General features: G+C 32.2%; 1 protein-coding gene across 1 annotated transcript; it reads right to left on the bottom strand.

The window, feature by feature from the left end:
- Positions 1-1,212: 1,212 nt before the first annotated feature.
- Positions 1,213-15,461, bottom strand: LOC148626017 (uncharacterized). Its single transcript, XM_088569567.1, has 6 exons — positions 15,085-15,461; positions 14,482-14,732; positions 13,130-13,235; positions 9,024-9,317; positions 7,733-7,838; positions 1,213-5,202 (listed from the first exon to the last, which is right to left on the bottom strand). The coding sequence occupies exons 3-6, from the start codon at positions 13,224-13,226 to the stop codon at positions 2,382-2,384; spliced, it is 3,318 nt and encodes a 1,105-aa protein (XP_088425693.1). The 5' UTR covers positions 13,227-13,235; positions 14,482-14,732; positions 15,085-15,461; the 3' UTR covers positions 1,213-2,381.
- Between the last annotated feature and the right edge of the window lie 1,248 nt (positions 15,462-16,709).

The raw sequence follows: 16,709 nt of genomic DNA, 5'->3' as shown, positions 1-16,709 counted from the left end.
ATGATAATATATAGTTTTAGTTAGAAAAAAGCAAGTTCAAGGATTTGACATTTTTACATGTTCTTTGTGATCTTTCTGGGGTACTACATATAAAACTGTATGCCTGGATATAGGAATTAGAAACAAGACGTCCCTATACGTTGTCTCACAAAAAACCGAGTGTCTTCAGATGATAACATAGTTTGTTTGTTTGTTGGGGTTTAACGTCCGAGCAGCAATATTTCAGCTATATTCAGACGAAGATGATAAGATAGACATGGACTAAAGAGCCATTGCACTAATATAAAATGTAACTAAACAAAGTGACAGCGCCTCACCGCACTCCAAATTGACTGTATAGCAAAACTGAGTAGGACTACCCTACAAACATTTTTGTGTGTGGGAGACACAGATAATCACCTGCACAGTTAAGAAAGATTTGTCTATTTATTGATACCTGGGCAACTCAATAAATAAACAACTTTTCACTGAGCTGCCAAGCTGCTAAGTAAGTTTTCTATCAATATGCATATTGAATAAATCTCTGTAACCTGAAAACGAAAAATTGCAATTTTTCAAAAAAAATTAAAGGGACCTCATCGCTATCTTTTTTTAAAGAAAACAACATTGTCATTACTTTTGAAGAATCCTGTAGAGGGATGTATAGCCATCTATACTAGTTTTACATGTATTAGTCCCAAAAGAAATATGATACAATGAATGTTTTAATTTTTTTTGTATGCCCCTGAGACTAAGTGTGTATGTGGGGGGGGGGATAGGGGTTGGGCTTGAAAATTGAACATTGGGAAAGTTTGTTCATTGTATACCAATAATGGGAAGCTTCCATTTATTTTTTAAAAAATCTGATTTTTGTTTTGGAGTAAATGAAATGAATTCTTGGAAAACTGGGCTTTTCCAATTTTCACATAATAACTCAAAAATACTATCACCAATTATTATGAAACTTAGGAAAGTGTAACATTCATTGTGGAAGGCCCATTTTATATATTTTTTTTTGAAGAAAAATCAATTAATCGTTTTTGAGTTAGTAACTGTTAAAGAAATTTATTCATGAAAAAATGGGGCGTTTTCCAGACAACAACAGAAACAAAACTTCCAACAATTCAACTGAAACTACGAGAAAGTGTATTTGGTTTAAGTAGATGTTGGGGGAAATAATTTACAGATAACATGGTAAAGCTACCACAGCAAACAACAAAACAAACCAATCAGTAGAGCAACATTAAACATTTATTCCAATACTTAAATACAACAATACAAAACAATATGGTCAACAGAAAACAAAAATTTAGAAATACATGTCTGGAGTAAAATTTAGCTCAGCAAATTTTAGATTAAAAAAATATCTAACAGCTGCACATCCGAACTTCTTATAATGCATTAATCAAATGGCGTTAAAATTAAAATTTGTTTTTGCCTGCAAATACAATGTGACCCCTGACATAAGACGAAAGTTGAACATAAACAAAGTTTTTTTGAAAAGTTTCAGAGGAATCACACAGACACAGTGCTGCAGTAGTAAAACTGGTAATTTATAATTTGAAAGGGACATACATGTAACTCTTCACATACCACTCTTTCATACAACCATTAAAATATTAATCAATAATGACAAAACAAAAAGAAAAAAAAAACTTTTTATACTAAAATAAACATTTAAAAAAAAGAAGAGACAATGGTTCATTTGGCTGCAATTTTACTACAGTAAAACCTCTCTAAATCAAACCCCTTTCAGACTGCAGAATTTGGTTTTGGACAGGCCTATGATTTTTTCCAGGTTCAAAATACATTTAAACTGACAAAATGCTGGGATTTCAAAAGTTGTCTGGTTTTTGTTAATTCAGGGTTCAGTTAAGACAGGTTTAACTGTATAAACATGTAAAAACTTTTCTGCTGTCCTGTTTAATACTAGTAAGATGAAGTAAATAATAAAAAAAACCCTAAAGGTTCTTAAACTGATGACTAAAAAAGATTGATAATCTTAAAATATGCTTATAAATATTGATATTCTTCACATATGATTATAAATATATATTCAGGTAAACAGTCCATTTCAAGAAAAAACTTAATTCAATCACCATATGTTAGACTCTAAAACTAAAACATAAAATATTGTGCTTTAAGAAAATCTATTTCTATAAAACCAGGCTGGCCTCACATCAACAGTAATTCAATGAAGAAAATATCTGAGACTTTATTTGTTAGTTTTTTCCTCGTATGGTTCTGTATGTATAGAGATATATTTGTAGTTAAATATTTATGTAATAGCATCAGGGTTATTATTTTTGTGCTTATCTCGATCCAAATCTACAATAAAATGTTTGTCCTTATTTCTACCACCTGCCTAATTCTTATGAATAGCAATACATTTTCACATTGTCTTATGAAATCCTACATTCATTGTCGCTGTCACTCTGGCTATCGTCTCCATGACGATTTGGTTTCATGTGAAGTTCAACATAGTTTTGAAGTGTGGTAGGCAAACATTTGTATGGAGTATTACTTTTTGCTATAACATTGGCAGACAAGCACTGGAGTGTCATCCAACTAGTATCTAAGGTGATACCAATCTCTTTTGCTAAACTGAATGGAGTTTCTCCATATTTGTTTACAAAGTCAGGATGAGCATCAAACTGGTCAAGCACCTTGTAAATTTCAACCATTAAATCTAGTGATTCTTGGCATACCATTGCATGGTAGGAGAAATATGTATGGAATGGTGTGTTTCCTCTGCGATCTCGAATATTTACGTCTATCCCAAGGCAAATCAGTAAATAGGTCATATCAGCACTACCAGCATCATATCTATTAACTATAAAATCTTCTAAGTCACTGAAATCAATGTCTGCAAGATCATTTTTCAATAGACCATTTGCCTTAACTGCCTTGTGGAGCAAGGTTTCCATATTCATATCTCTAGGATTTGACTCAATGACTTCATCCATGAATAAGCGGAACTCTATTAATTCTTTGTCTGATTTATCACATTCCAGCAAGATATGTAATACCATCTGATAGAGTTCTAGATCCCTGTAGCCATATGCTGTAATCTTTTCTGCAAAATCATCACCAATCTTTCCAGCAGTCAGGAAACATAAACTAAGACCATGAAGAACTTTAAAAGATGGCTTCCAATCATTAAGTCTGACTAATCTAGCAACAAATAATCCTACATGACGCAACATTTGTAAACCTTCTTCATATACATCAGAGGATTCTTCAGCATAAGTGAAGATGATTGGTAGGAATTTATTGCAGAACTCAACATATTTTGTATACTCTCCATTTGTGAAAAGAGAATTTCTAAGTTTCTTCACAGGCTCCATAATTATTTCAGGGAAATAACCTATAGTTCTCTCAAAGACTGACATCGCTATTAAAAGAGCAGTTTTTCTGCTATTTGGACAGAATGAGTCCAGTTCTTCAATAGTTTTTGGTTCTTGAAGGCCACAAAGATAATCCTGGGGTTCAGCAACATCTTGTTTCTGAGTTATCTCCCCTTCTATGACAGGATGGTGTTTTCTATGTAGCAAAGCACTTTCCCATATTCCAAATGCTGCATTACTATTCAACTCTACAGCCCTTCTTGCACCGAAAACCTCAACTGCATTCATTTTATCATTGAAAGGAATTACTTCTGAATTCAAGAGGTAATAGAAGAGAGTGAGGTTTTCCTTGGCTGCAGCATATACAACTGGATGGACATAAACTTTACTTTCATAGAAATCATTGTCATCTGAGGAAATATCAAATGATGAATTATGATTTGAATCATAATGAGCACTTACATCTTTCTTTTCTCCATTATTTCCTCTGCTTCTGCGGTTTACAGATCCTGCGAGTTTGGGTGATTGATTTGAAGTGTTTTGGTTCATATGCAATCCCCTAGTATTTGGTTTACCTTTAGATGTTGGCAATTCCAACAATTCTTCCTCTGAAGATGAATTCAAATTAGTTGCTGAATAATTTACTTTAGGATTTGATGTTGACGAAGATTTTGCTATTTTCTTACCATTGTTAGATCTAGCCAAATCTGCTGATGTTTGTTTGTTTTTTCCTTTGTCATCAAACTCTATTGTAGTTTCTTGAAATGACCCTGTTGAATTTGTCAGTCTCCTTTTCTTAGAAGGTGACGAATCATTTGATCTGTTTCCTTTATCTTGTCTCTGTTGATTCACATTCTCATGCTTGGTTACTGGACTAAATACTACTGATTTCACTGAGTTTTCTTTTCTTCCATTAATATCCAATTCATCAGGACCATTCTCTTCTCCACAGCGTGAGCTTGGATCTAAGTCATGGCTATCCAAATATAAACTGTCATCAATCCATTCTGACTTTGAATCATCATCTAAATCAATTGTATCTTTGTGTTTAGAAAGTTTTTCATTTATGATCATTCTAGTGTCATTAATATTTGCTCCATACTTGATTAAAAAACGAACAACCTCAATTCTCAATTTTTTTACAGCATAACCAAGAATAGAGCACTCATCATAGTCTCTGACTTCAACATGCTCAATATTTTCACAAAGCAATTCAAGAACTTTCCATTGCTCTTTGTCAATAACAAGTTTTAAACATTTGTAGAGAGAGAACTCATTAATGTCTTTCAGTCCACCATTTTCTATCAGAATCTTCACCATATCATAACGACAGTCATGGTTTGGGAAACGTTCAATGAACTCCAAGAAGTAATTATGATCATACTTCTTTTCTGTTCGCTTGAAATATGGAAAGTCATCATTAGGATCTGTTATCTTCCTTTCTTCAAAGTCTATAGGATAACCTCCACAAGCTACAACTAATGGACAAGAATATAGATCAGTGTGACAAGTGACCTTTTTACCATGTTTAATTAAAAGTTTCACAATGTCTAAATGACCTTTCATAATTGCTGTCATTAGTATGCATGTATCACTCTTTACATTTAGATCTAAGTCACAGCACTTAAGAAAGAACTGCAATGCTTCAACATTACCAATTTCACAAACTAAAGATAGTAATGAGTGTTTATTTTCTTCAGTTTCTATTAGCAGTTTTCTCTGTTTCCTGGAACAGGCTGAAATGAGGCTCTCTAGGTACCCTTCTGCTCTCTGGTTTTGAATTGTGTCCTTCAAACAGCCTTGAATAACTTCTCTGATATTATTGAAAGTGGTGTCTTCCATGTCAGGGTGGTCCTCCAACATCTTCTGTACATATCTAAAATTACAATAAAACATTTGTACTGGAATTGGTAGTTCACATCATAGTCGAGGATGCTTCGAGAAATAGGCAGAAAGGTCATAAAAAATTAATACAACTTTGATCCCACTATCAAATGGATTAAATGAAAAGTAAAATTATTGAGTGTCAATCTCTATAAAATAAATAACTTCGCCAAGTGCAGCATGATACGACCACAGTAGTCAAACCCTAAATAGTTGGGGCGAGTGTGGACGCAATATTAGTTTTTGATACACTTCAGCATAAGAACTTACAATTTATCATGGACACATCAAATAGTTTTGTATATATTGCACAAAATTTTTAATTTAATTAAAAATGTAAAATCAGACTAAAAAAAAAAAAAGTAGATTTTTTCAGGTGTAACCCCTTATAATTAGAAAACCATAAGAGACATCTGAAATCTGATTGCAAAATGCAGTCTGAGATTTTTGTGAGGAATCCAAAAAAAAAAAGCATTCTACAAGGATTTTAAAACCACCCATTTTTACTCATTTTGGCCCCTTTTTCTACAATGGTAGGGACCAAAAAGTCCAAATTAAATGGGAACTTTCTTTAGTGGTAAGTGAAATCATATCAAAATTTCAGAACAATTGGTCAACCACAACTAAAGTCATCACATGGAAACAGTGTCCCCAAACGACGACTGCTTCATTACATTATATGTCCACAAATATTTTGCGGTCATATAAAAAGTTGGACATAGGATGAAACTCAGTATGAAAAAATCCACCAACTTGACAGTATAAATTTGGCTATTTAAGCCATAAGGATCAAGGAATAAAGAGAAGATTTTTCATATCATTTTGGTAAATTGAGTTACAATTTCAATGAAATGTCCGACAAACATTTCAGGGGCAGATAACTGTCAAAAACCAAAATTTCCAAGCATATCCAGCAATACAGAAATCAGATAATGATCATTTTAAGCAGAGAAGACTTCTTTGATTGCAGGTATATTGCTAGTTTTTTTTTACATGCACTGCAGCATTTTTCAGATTTTCCCCATTTCTATGATTCTTTCAAAAATGTGAACTTTAGACAAAATAATAAAATGCTTAACAGAGCACAGATTGATACAACCCCACAGAACAGTTGGGGCAAGTATGGACACACCATTCAAGCTTGATACTGCTCTGAATTTGGATCTACGGTAGATTAAATGTTTGACACAGGATAAGATTTTGACCAGAATCGAAGTGATTCTTTAATCTTAAAGCATTCCTATTGTGGTACTCCACCACGTGATATAATTTCATTTAAACATCCATTCACTTTAACTTTTACTTAAGTAAATGCCACAAAACCGGAAAACTTTTGACCCCTTGTGACCCCTAATTCCTTCATGGAAATAATAACCACCTAAATAATCATTCCTATCCTAACTTTTTGTGGTTTGGTACCTTGTTGTAAAAATTTATCTAGATCTCCAAACTTTTTTTCAAGTAATTTTACAAAACTAAGTATCTACAGACAAAGACTGCATGGACAACAACTGCAGTACCATACCATATTAATAACAATCCCTGCCACCTGCTGTTTCATCCTTCATTCAAACCAACTGGAGAACTAAGAGCTCCTTAAACAAACAATAAAGACTGCCTCCCTCTATTTAGTGAGTTCAAACTTTCATAATGCAGAAACAAATATTCAAAAAACAATGGTAAGGGAGCTTCCTTTCATGATAATATCAATTAGACCATAACATTGTTTAACGGAGATCATGTCTATTATAAAGAGCATTTTTTTCAGTCATTTTGCAAATTTGTACTGAAAATGTATTTTTTGTGAGAAGTTTTTGATATGATGGGAAAATTACAATCATTTTGAAATGACAGTTAACACAATATGGTACAATTCATACAAACATTTATTCTAAGACACCTCTTTCGAGAGGGAGATAATTAGCTGTAAAATGTTCTTTATAAATATATGCACCACCTAATATGAAAAATTCATCTAATTTTTACTAAATTATTAGCTTGATGAACTTAATAAGTACTCTCATATTATAGGCTGATCGAAAGGGAGAGGAGCCTCGGTGGAAAACATTTTTTAATGTAATATTTTCAATGTTAAAACATTGAAAAACACAAGGAGTACAATACATAATAAATCAAATTCTTTATTCAGCATTTTATCAAAAGGACAAGTGAATATAATGCACAATTTTTAAAGTTGCCAAGGAATAGGGCCACTTAGGGTAAATTTCTGGATCTGTGACTGCATATGTAGCTGAAATAATGACCTCTTTATTTTCAGGTGTTGTCATATTTTAAAAGTTGAAAATAAGTCAACCCCATTGAATTATTTTTGTGATAAATTAAATTTATTTAAAAAAGTTTAACACAAACTCATTAGATGCTACTTTCATAATTTGGAATAGTTTAAAATGAATTCATAAGATCATTCATAAGATCATAACATTTTAAACTATTCAATTTTTTCATAAATTAGAATAGTTTAAAATGAATTCATAAGATGTTACTATTGTCTCTATATATACCTTTTATTTTCAACCTCTGGAACATCCAAAGACAAGGTCTGTTTCTTTGAACTTTTGATTTTTTGCTTTGCTGTAGCTTTTTTTCTCTTTCCTTTAGCTAGTATGCCTTTAAATGAACAGAAAAATATAATCTATAAAAAATTCATACAAAATCCTGGAGATACAGATCAATACGGTAGTTAAAAAATCTTTATGTTCATAGCGAAATATGTCTATACTAAACCCCTTTTTTAAATTTGTCCAGGTAAGACAGGTTTGGGTTTATACAGGTTCAAAATACATTAAAACTGATATGAAATTAATTTAAAAATTGTTTGAATTAGACAAGTTTTCAGTTATTCAAGGTTTTACTGTAATATGGTTCTTAAAGGGTAACAATGATTTTTATAGAATATTTTGTTTATTCATACAAAATCTTTACATTTTTCATTAAATACTTTTGTACAACATTCCAGGCAGAGGAAGGAAAGTCACATTTATTATGCTGTATCTATTTCTTGAACTTCAAGTTGAAAGGAAATTACCAACGTATAGTGTATAAGTATCTGTGTTGGCAAAGCTATTGTATTTTTAAGGCAGACACATCAAGGATGGTTGAGACCAAACATCGTTTTAATACAGATATTTTTGTAAGAAAATTTAATGTGAACAGTTGACAGTCCTGAGATAATATATAAATGTCAAAACCTCTTGCATAGGAGACCATGGGCCAGTGACAATGATGATCAAGGGAGAGGGTTCTGAGGGTCAGAGCCTCCCATTTGTTGGAAAGAGTAATCAAGGGAACCAAGATTCTAGTGGAAATCAAAAGAATGTAATCCAGGGACAAAGATAAGACAGTGAAACAGACAAACACAACGAAGAACATAAAATAACCAAAATAATACATGCAAAGTAACAAAATTAAATGAGCAACTCAGACTCCACTTAAAACTGGGACCAAGGGCACCAGTAGGGTAAGCATCCTCTGCTTTTCTAGAAACACCTGCCAAGATGCTCATAAAAAAGTCAAGTCCAGGGTATTCTTTTTCTTATATTTATATATTTTACAATCTTATGAACAATTTTTATGTTATGATGGTTATTAGAACAAATTTGATATTTTTCGGCAATATTCCCACACTGTTCAATACTTTCATGTATAATTTGGGTAACAAATGAGCCAACAATAGCCTGGAACCCCCCTTTTCATAATTTTTGGACCCACCACTAAGTCATCATATTACAGCTACATGTATTTGATAACAATAACATAGACTAAGACAGATTTACAAATTTGTAAAATCCATACCAAGATCAAGATCTATACAGTCATCGAAAACTTCATCTACACTCCCTATCCAGCTTATTCCATACATCCATTTTGTGGAGTGTCCTGATCCAGGAATGTTACCAGAAATGCCATGTTTGTTTGCAACTAAGTCATTGTATCTTTCTTGTGTAGTCATCTCCCAAGGAAGTTTTTCTTCTATGGTGTTTTTTGCTCTCTGCGATAAACCTCTCCCAATTGCTTTAGCTGGAAATCCTTTCTTTTTCTTTTTATGCTGAACATTCTTTGGTTTGGTCATTTTTTGGCTGTTAAAACCTAAAATGGTAATAAATTGTGTTGTTGTTGAATCTTGAGGCAAAGTAAGTGGAGAAAAGTCCACAGAAATAGAGTCAATTAGAGAAAAATACAAGTACAGGCTCCTAATAACTATAACAAGGAGTCATCCAACAACTTCGATCTAATTGAACTTTTGTGAGCCTTATTATAAGGATCAAACCATCAACTAAATGTTTTTCTTTCTATAATTGTTTTCAGGATAGTTTGCTAAAAACATCATCCTTAAACTTCAACCAGCTTAAGAAGGAAGTCATCTTCCTTTATCTCTATCCCTAATAGCTTTTGAGATATAACATAAAATAGGAAGCTTTACCCCTATGTTCTTTAAATTGACTTATTGGCCATATTTTCAACATATCAAAAATCCAAGTGTAGTTTTAATGTAGGATACCCTAAAAGGAACAGTCATGACAATCATTCATTAAAATCTGTCCAGTAGCTTCAGAGCAGAAGTTTGAAAACATTTTTATATTGATGACGTCAATACTGACAGAAGCCTCGCAGACAGACACCTAAGAGATAGACTGGGGTGGTGGCAATAGCTTATATTGCCCTTTGTTTTACTGCCCTATTTTACATGCTGCAAATCAGATAAAAAGATGCAAAATTTACAGCTTGATATGATGGAAGAGGTTGAATTCTGAAAAGTTGGGACAATCATTTGTTAAATCTAAATTTTAGAATTGAAACAGCTCTGTATATGGATTATAATTTCCACAATTTGACAGCATATACCAGTAGTTCTAATCAAATGAAAGTGGTAAAAGATTATTAGGATTGGCAATAAGACATACTATTAGGAAATATGCAATTCAGTACTTATTTTTAGTTCCTTTTTGGCCCATTTATCTCAAAATTCAAGGGCTATAACCCTTTAAATCCATCAAAACCTTCCTTTTGTGGTTCTGAACCTAATAGCAGTTGTATTACTCTCTGGAAACCAGGAATATATTCCTGACTGTTTTGTTCCATAGAACCCTTATGATTATGACCATCATCCTAGTCTATGATGGTATGGAACCTTATCCATTCACTCATGTAACAGTTAGAAAACCAGAAAAAGAGCATCTTATGGAACATTAAATGGTATCCCACAATGTTGTGTTGAATTTAATATTCATGAACACATGCTTAATTACAAATCATCACATAGGATTAACAGATCCAACTAAATCTCAAACTTTATCTGGACTCAAATGAACTAACTTCCATCGTTTTTTTCAAGAAATAAAAATGTCATTTAAAAACAATCTAGAATGTATAATATCCAAAAAGAGCTAACTTTCAAATTTATTTATTTGATATTCAAAGAAGGACAATTTTAATTCATCAAGCAAATATTTTTTTTTTTGGGGGGGGGCAGGGGGGGTAAAACAAGTTAAAATGGCTGGTCCTTTGTGTAAATAGTCAGATCGAACTGATATTCAATCTTGATCAGTATTTTACAATACTCTGTATACATATGCATAGTTTGAAAAAGATCCTCCAAAACATTCTAAATTTATCTTCTGGAAACTGTTGGGGATGGACAGACTGATGGACATGCAACATTTCAGAGGGTATCCCATAATATGATAACTCACTACTTCCTGTGGCAGGGTTTAAAAAACACTTTTTAACTGCCCTTTTTCAGTCCCTACCACCTAATTATGTCAAGGTCATTACACAAAAAAAATCAATCCCAGTCAGATCTTTATTGTACAGACCATTGTGGTATAGAACATTTGATATAGAAAGTTATACAAGTTCATATTTATCCAAACACTTGTTCACTGTATAAATAATTTTATGAAATGCAAGTTTTTGGACATTTTTCAAGGGTACAAAATAGTGGAGGTGACAGGACCTTTATTTTCTGACGTAGGACTTAAGAAACTTCGAGTATAAGAGCCCTTGACCTCCAAGGCTTTTAAGTGACACAATCTTTGATATGTTAATGTGATATTTTTTTTTTTAAATGATTATTTTTGCTGAAACACATCTGCATACTTCATATCTATGAGAAATTGTATAATAAATTTTAAATGGTAAGGCCCTTTAAAGTAGAGTAATTACCAGGTACATCAAAAAGTGCACTTTATTGTAGTAAAATAACCCATTTCCTAACATGCAAGTTTAATATCTTTCAAAGTATCCAACAAATGATGATTGTTATTTATGTTAGAACCTTATAGATCATTTTCTTCAAATATGATCACTCATCAATGAACCTAGAAGGAAAGAACATAACCAAGACCAGACAGTCATATTTATCAGTTGCAACAGTAAATTTATTGATGAGGTTTTGACATTCCTCACTATCAACATGATTTTGGCATTTCTCACTATCAATACTTCGATGATAAGGCAAGATAGAGGCAGTTTGATCTCCAAGTTTTAACACCTCTGATATTTTATGAACATTGAAATTCATGTTCAGAGGCTTCCAACATTATTTTCTCGATGTTACACCATTCAATTATATTTTCAACACAGACTGACTATATAAAGCACAAGACCAAAGATCTTTGCATAAAAGTAATAGCAGGTCCAAAACCAATACAAAAAATTTGAAATGCAAAGCCCCATAACTCCTGTAAAATCTGTAGAATCAAAATGACTGCACAATATGATTAACTAAATATGGTGACTAACAACCCTCAGATTTGATCAAAATCTGTTGAGTGTTTTACAATGAGTTGTGCCAAAGAAGTGTTCCTATAGCAGTACAAATTCAACAAAGTCCCATACTGTGAAAGTACTATTGTTCGTGGGGTACCAGTTTTCGTGGTTTACGTTGATAGGCCAAACCACAAAATTTTGTTCCCAGTGGCAATGTAAAGGAAATTTCCATTGATGTGTATAATGAAAACCTCAAAACCATGAATTCAAGAAACCACAAACTCATGTTTCTTCCCTACTCCACAAAATTGGTATCCACGAATTAAACTTGAATGGGTCAAAAATTGGAAATCAATAAAATATGGTTAGTCTACCCCTAGAATTCAATTACCGGTGCTATTTTGAAATACCCCTTTGACCTTATAAGTTATTAATGGAACATTAAGTGTCAGTCTCTGTAAGAATCAGGCAGTGGGTAAAACATGGCAAGAGAAAACCCACCATTTTGAAAGTGTAATTTGGCTACTTGCACCATCAGAATCAAAAAGACAAGATTTTCCATACCATTTAAGTAAATTGAGTTATAATTTCATTGAAATGCACTGAAAATTAACATTACAAGAGCTGATAAATGTCAAAAACATCAATTTTCAAATGGTCTTTTCAAATAGTGAAGGTATCCTTGAGTGAACTTATGTTGTCAGATTGGTTAGGGTTTTGACATGCATGTTTCTGATTTTTCCCATTTTGCCTGATTCTTACAAAAACTTACACTTACCGTAAGTAATACCTGCCATGTAATGATGAAAAAAAGGGGGATGGCAAAAAGTTCAAACCTTTGGATTATGCAGAAAGTAAAAAAACTGTATTTTAAGGTACTTAACAACTGTGCAAAGTTTTAACAAATTAATTGATCAGTTCAGGAAACAATGGAACAGAAGACAGATGGACAGACACAAAACTTTTAAGAGGGTATCACATAATACCTTGCCACCAAACACCTTAAATTGTTGTAAAATTTTTATCATGATTTACTAACAAAAGTTCAAGTTACAGCACAAAAACCAATTGTCTATGGACAATGGCAACACAGGCGATGACAGCACCATGCCATTGTTAGACTGCAATTTTTTTGCAATAATATAGAAAACAAACAATCCAAATCTTTTTCACATAAAATCATTTTTTACCTTCGTTTTCAACTTCCTTTTTATGAGTAGCTTTAGTTGTTGAGACTTTACTCTGCTTTTCTTTAGTGCACTGTCTAGTTGGTTGCTTCCTACCCATTGCATAGGACTAATAAGAAAGTAAAAAGAACAAGGTTATAGGTATTGTAAGCGTAATAATTTTTGCGGAGTGCCAATTTTTGTGGTGGACAGAAAACCGCAAAAAACAGTACCCACAAAATTAATTTCTAACACTATATAACGCCTTACCTTTTTTGAAACCGTGAAAATTGATACCCGCAAATACAATGTATATTTTCTAGACAGATTCGGCAAAAATTAGCGACCACAAAAATCAATGTGTTTGTTTACAGTATATGTATTTAATGGAAATCAACAAATTTTGTACTTGGCTGTTACATTATGTATACACACAGAACAAAGTTTCCTGAATTTGTGATTTTTCTCTGTGTTTTGTTAATAAGATTCCAAGCATGCAATTTCAACTCAATTGTAAAGATTGAAGGTTTGAATCAAATGAGATGTTATTCCAACAAAGTTATATCTGTAAATGTGTTCATCAAATTTAGTAACCCCCAATTTTGCTGGATAACAACTGATCAAAATCACCATTCAAAAGTGAATAGCTTGTCTATGCTTTGTATTAGACATATTGTCTTGCCACCATATTTAAAATGAAAATCTGGAATTATTGCTACAAGCATTTAGAGCACCTCCCCCTTTTTCATCAACCACTATCCCTCAGTTCAATTGTTAATCTTATTAAAAAAATCATATTTTTGTATGTTTTTAAGGCTATGAACTGAAACTATAACAAAAAAATTATATTTTATAAATATCTTAACTATCTAATAAAAAAAATCTTTAGTGGAGTCACTTTTTATTTAATAATGATGCAATAAATTTCCTTTGTGATATTTCCAATAAAATATGCATCACTTCATTTGAATGGCAATTTTAAATCATTTTTCACTCACTGATTTAAAAGAATTTTTTCAGTGTAAACTTCAATGTTCTTCAATATTAACAATGATATAAATTACTATTAATTTACTACAAATAAATGTAGTTTGATAAATTAAGTTTCTGTTTTCAAAGCAAATATTTTTTTAAATTTCAATTTAAATTAAAACATTTTCATTCAAAATCAAAATTTAACAGGACCCAAATTGGTCAAATTAAAAATTTTCATAGATTTCATGTTACAAAATCCCAGTACTTACTGAAAAATAGTATTTGAATTGGTCAATATAAAAATACAATGTGGTAAATAATTTTCATACATGAAAAAAAATATTTATAGTATTTACTGCTGGTGTGCAGATATCCATCAGTAAAACAAATTGTGAACTTACTTATGATGTTGATTTCCCTTTGAGTAAGCAATCCATGTGTACGTCTGTGGAATCTAGCTGCTGGTGTGGATTAAATCATCCTTATGACCATATTTTACAACAAAGTGAACAGTATGACAGATTACACATCAAAGGACCAATATCACAGCAAGCTATGTGTGTAACTGCTACGGGACATCAGAAAGTTTTAATTATGTAATCTAATACCCCCAACTGAAACTAGCATCACTGTCAACAGCCGGAGGGTGAAACTGTCAATGATTAGTAGACCCAATTAGTGAAAAGTGTAATATAAGATGAAAAGCGGCTAATTTTTATTTTGCTAGGTCGCCTCCCCAGTGGGACATAACAAAATCCTCAGCAAAAGATCCAGTTTATTACAATATGTTGTCCCGATTATTTATATTTCTTTACTGATTTGTTGCATTTTTTATCATTTTGAAACACTTGTTTTACCAGAGACATAAATATAAATTTATTTAACGGTGTGAAATATAAAAAAAACCAAAAAAAAAACCAAAAAAAAAAAAACACTGTGAACATTCGGTAAATACTGCTATCTATAAAATAAAATGTATTATCAGTATATGTCTCTTTACTTACCACTTTGCAGTCAGTCGGCTGTTTCTTCAGATCAAGCGAAACAGTCGAAAAAAGGGAGCAATATTCCGGTCACGCACAGTACGCGCACGGTAATGAAATGCGTATTATTTTACTCGGTTATAGAATCGTTTTCTTGGAGATTACTGTAATATGTTTTAAATGACAGGCCAACAAAAACATTTTGAAGTCATAATAGAAGTACATGTGTAAACGTGATTTGATTTGAAATCTTAATTAAATCACGATAGACAAAAACTAAACAAGTAAAATGGTCACAAAATGAGTGCATAGATTAATTCAGGGGAAAAAAGAGTCACAGTCACATAGACTTATTTGTTTTCATTTGCATGGGAACTTTATGAAATAGGCCTACACGAAAAAAAAAAATACATAAACAAACATTCTGGCAAGATAAGTAACTAGTATGATACAAAACAAATTTATGTTTTTCTTAAACCAATTGATGACACTTATTTTCCAAAATCGCGGGATTAAAGCGTGTACTTCTGTCGATGAAAAATTTCTGTAAATCGACCTTTTGAACCAGGGTCTGTATAAATTACCCTCCTTACATCAAGATAAGATATGAGGCTATCGGACACTAATTTGCAATATTTCATCGCAAAATTTTCCTACTTTGCCCTTTTTTTTTCTGAAAAACCAGAAAAGGTGCGGGGAGGGGGGGTCAAAGTATGTCATGGCCCCGTGTACCTATGTTATAGATAACTTTTTTATTCCATAACGTTAAACAACTTTAATATTTGGTGACTAGACTTAAGTTTTTTTGTCTCCTGCGATTCCTAAGGTTGTGATCGACCTTAGTATTTTGCCTACATACAGTTTTCTATAAGTTAAAGCGATTGTTATTCTAGTCATCTACATATGAATACTGTGACAATTGTCTATGAAACACCATCTCTATATATTTGTGCGCTTTTAGTTATAGAGATACATGTAGTAAGAAAAAAAATCCTACTGGCAACACTGGCTAGCATTACCCTTACAAGTAACAAAAAAAACTACAATATTTACTTTGGATTAACAATACATCAGGCACTGATTCATAGGGGGCGGACTGGCGTATGCATATGATATTTGTTGCATGAAAGCGAGATTTATATATGCCTAAAATACCTAAATTCTTTCTTTTTCAACACGCACCCCGCCCCCACCCCCCCCCCATAACCCAAAATCCTGAGTCCGCCCTTGTACATTATTAATTGTTATTCAGTTAAATGTAACGAATTTCAAATATAATGTATTCCATGGAAGTAATATATATTTATACATTTTAAATCTAATACAAGTCAAATGGAAACAATTTATTCATATACTAATTTTCCTGCTTTATGTTTAATTTGAATGTGATTTCTAGTCTAGTGATTTTCAGTCCAATGATTACTCCCCTAGTGGTATTAATTCAATGTTGATCCTGAAAAATTCAAAAGATCTCCTGGAAACCCTCATTTCAAGATCACCATTATAATAATAGCATAAAAACCTATGATTTTTCAACTCTTTATACTTCTATTCCCATACCCATTTAAAATCCAGATTCAAAAACGTTATACTCTGAAGAAAGACGGTACACCTAGATACAAATATGTAGTTCTTGGTAGAGATTC

This window comes from Perna viridis, chromosome 2, assembly GCF_037379345.1.
Source record: "Perna viridis isolate PV_CMFRI_1.1 ecotype Kerala chromosome 2, ASM3737934v1, whole genome shotgun sequence".
Lineage (NCBI taxonomy): Eukaryota > Metazoa > Mollusca > Bivalvia > Mytilida > Mytilidae > Perna > Perna viridis.
This window is presented reverse-complemented; position numbering and strand designations above follow the sequence as displayed.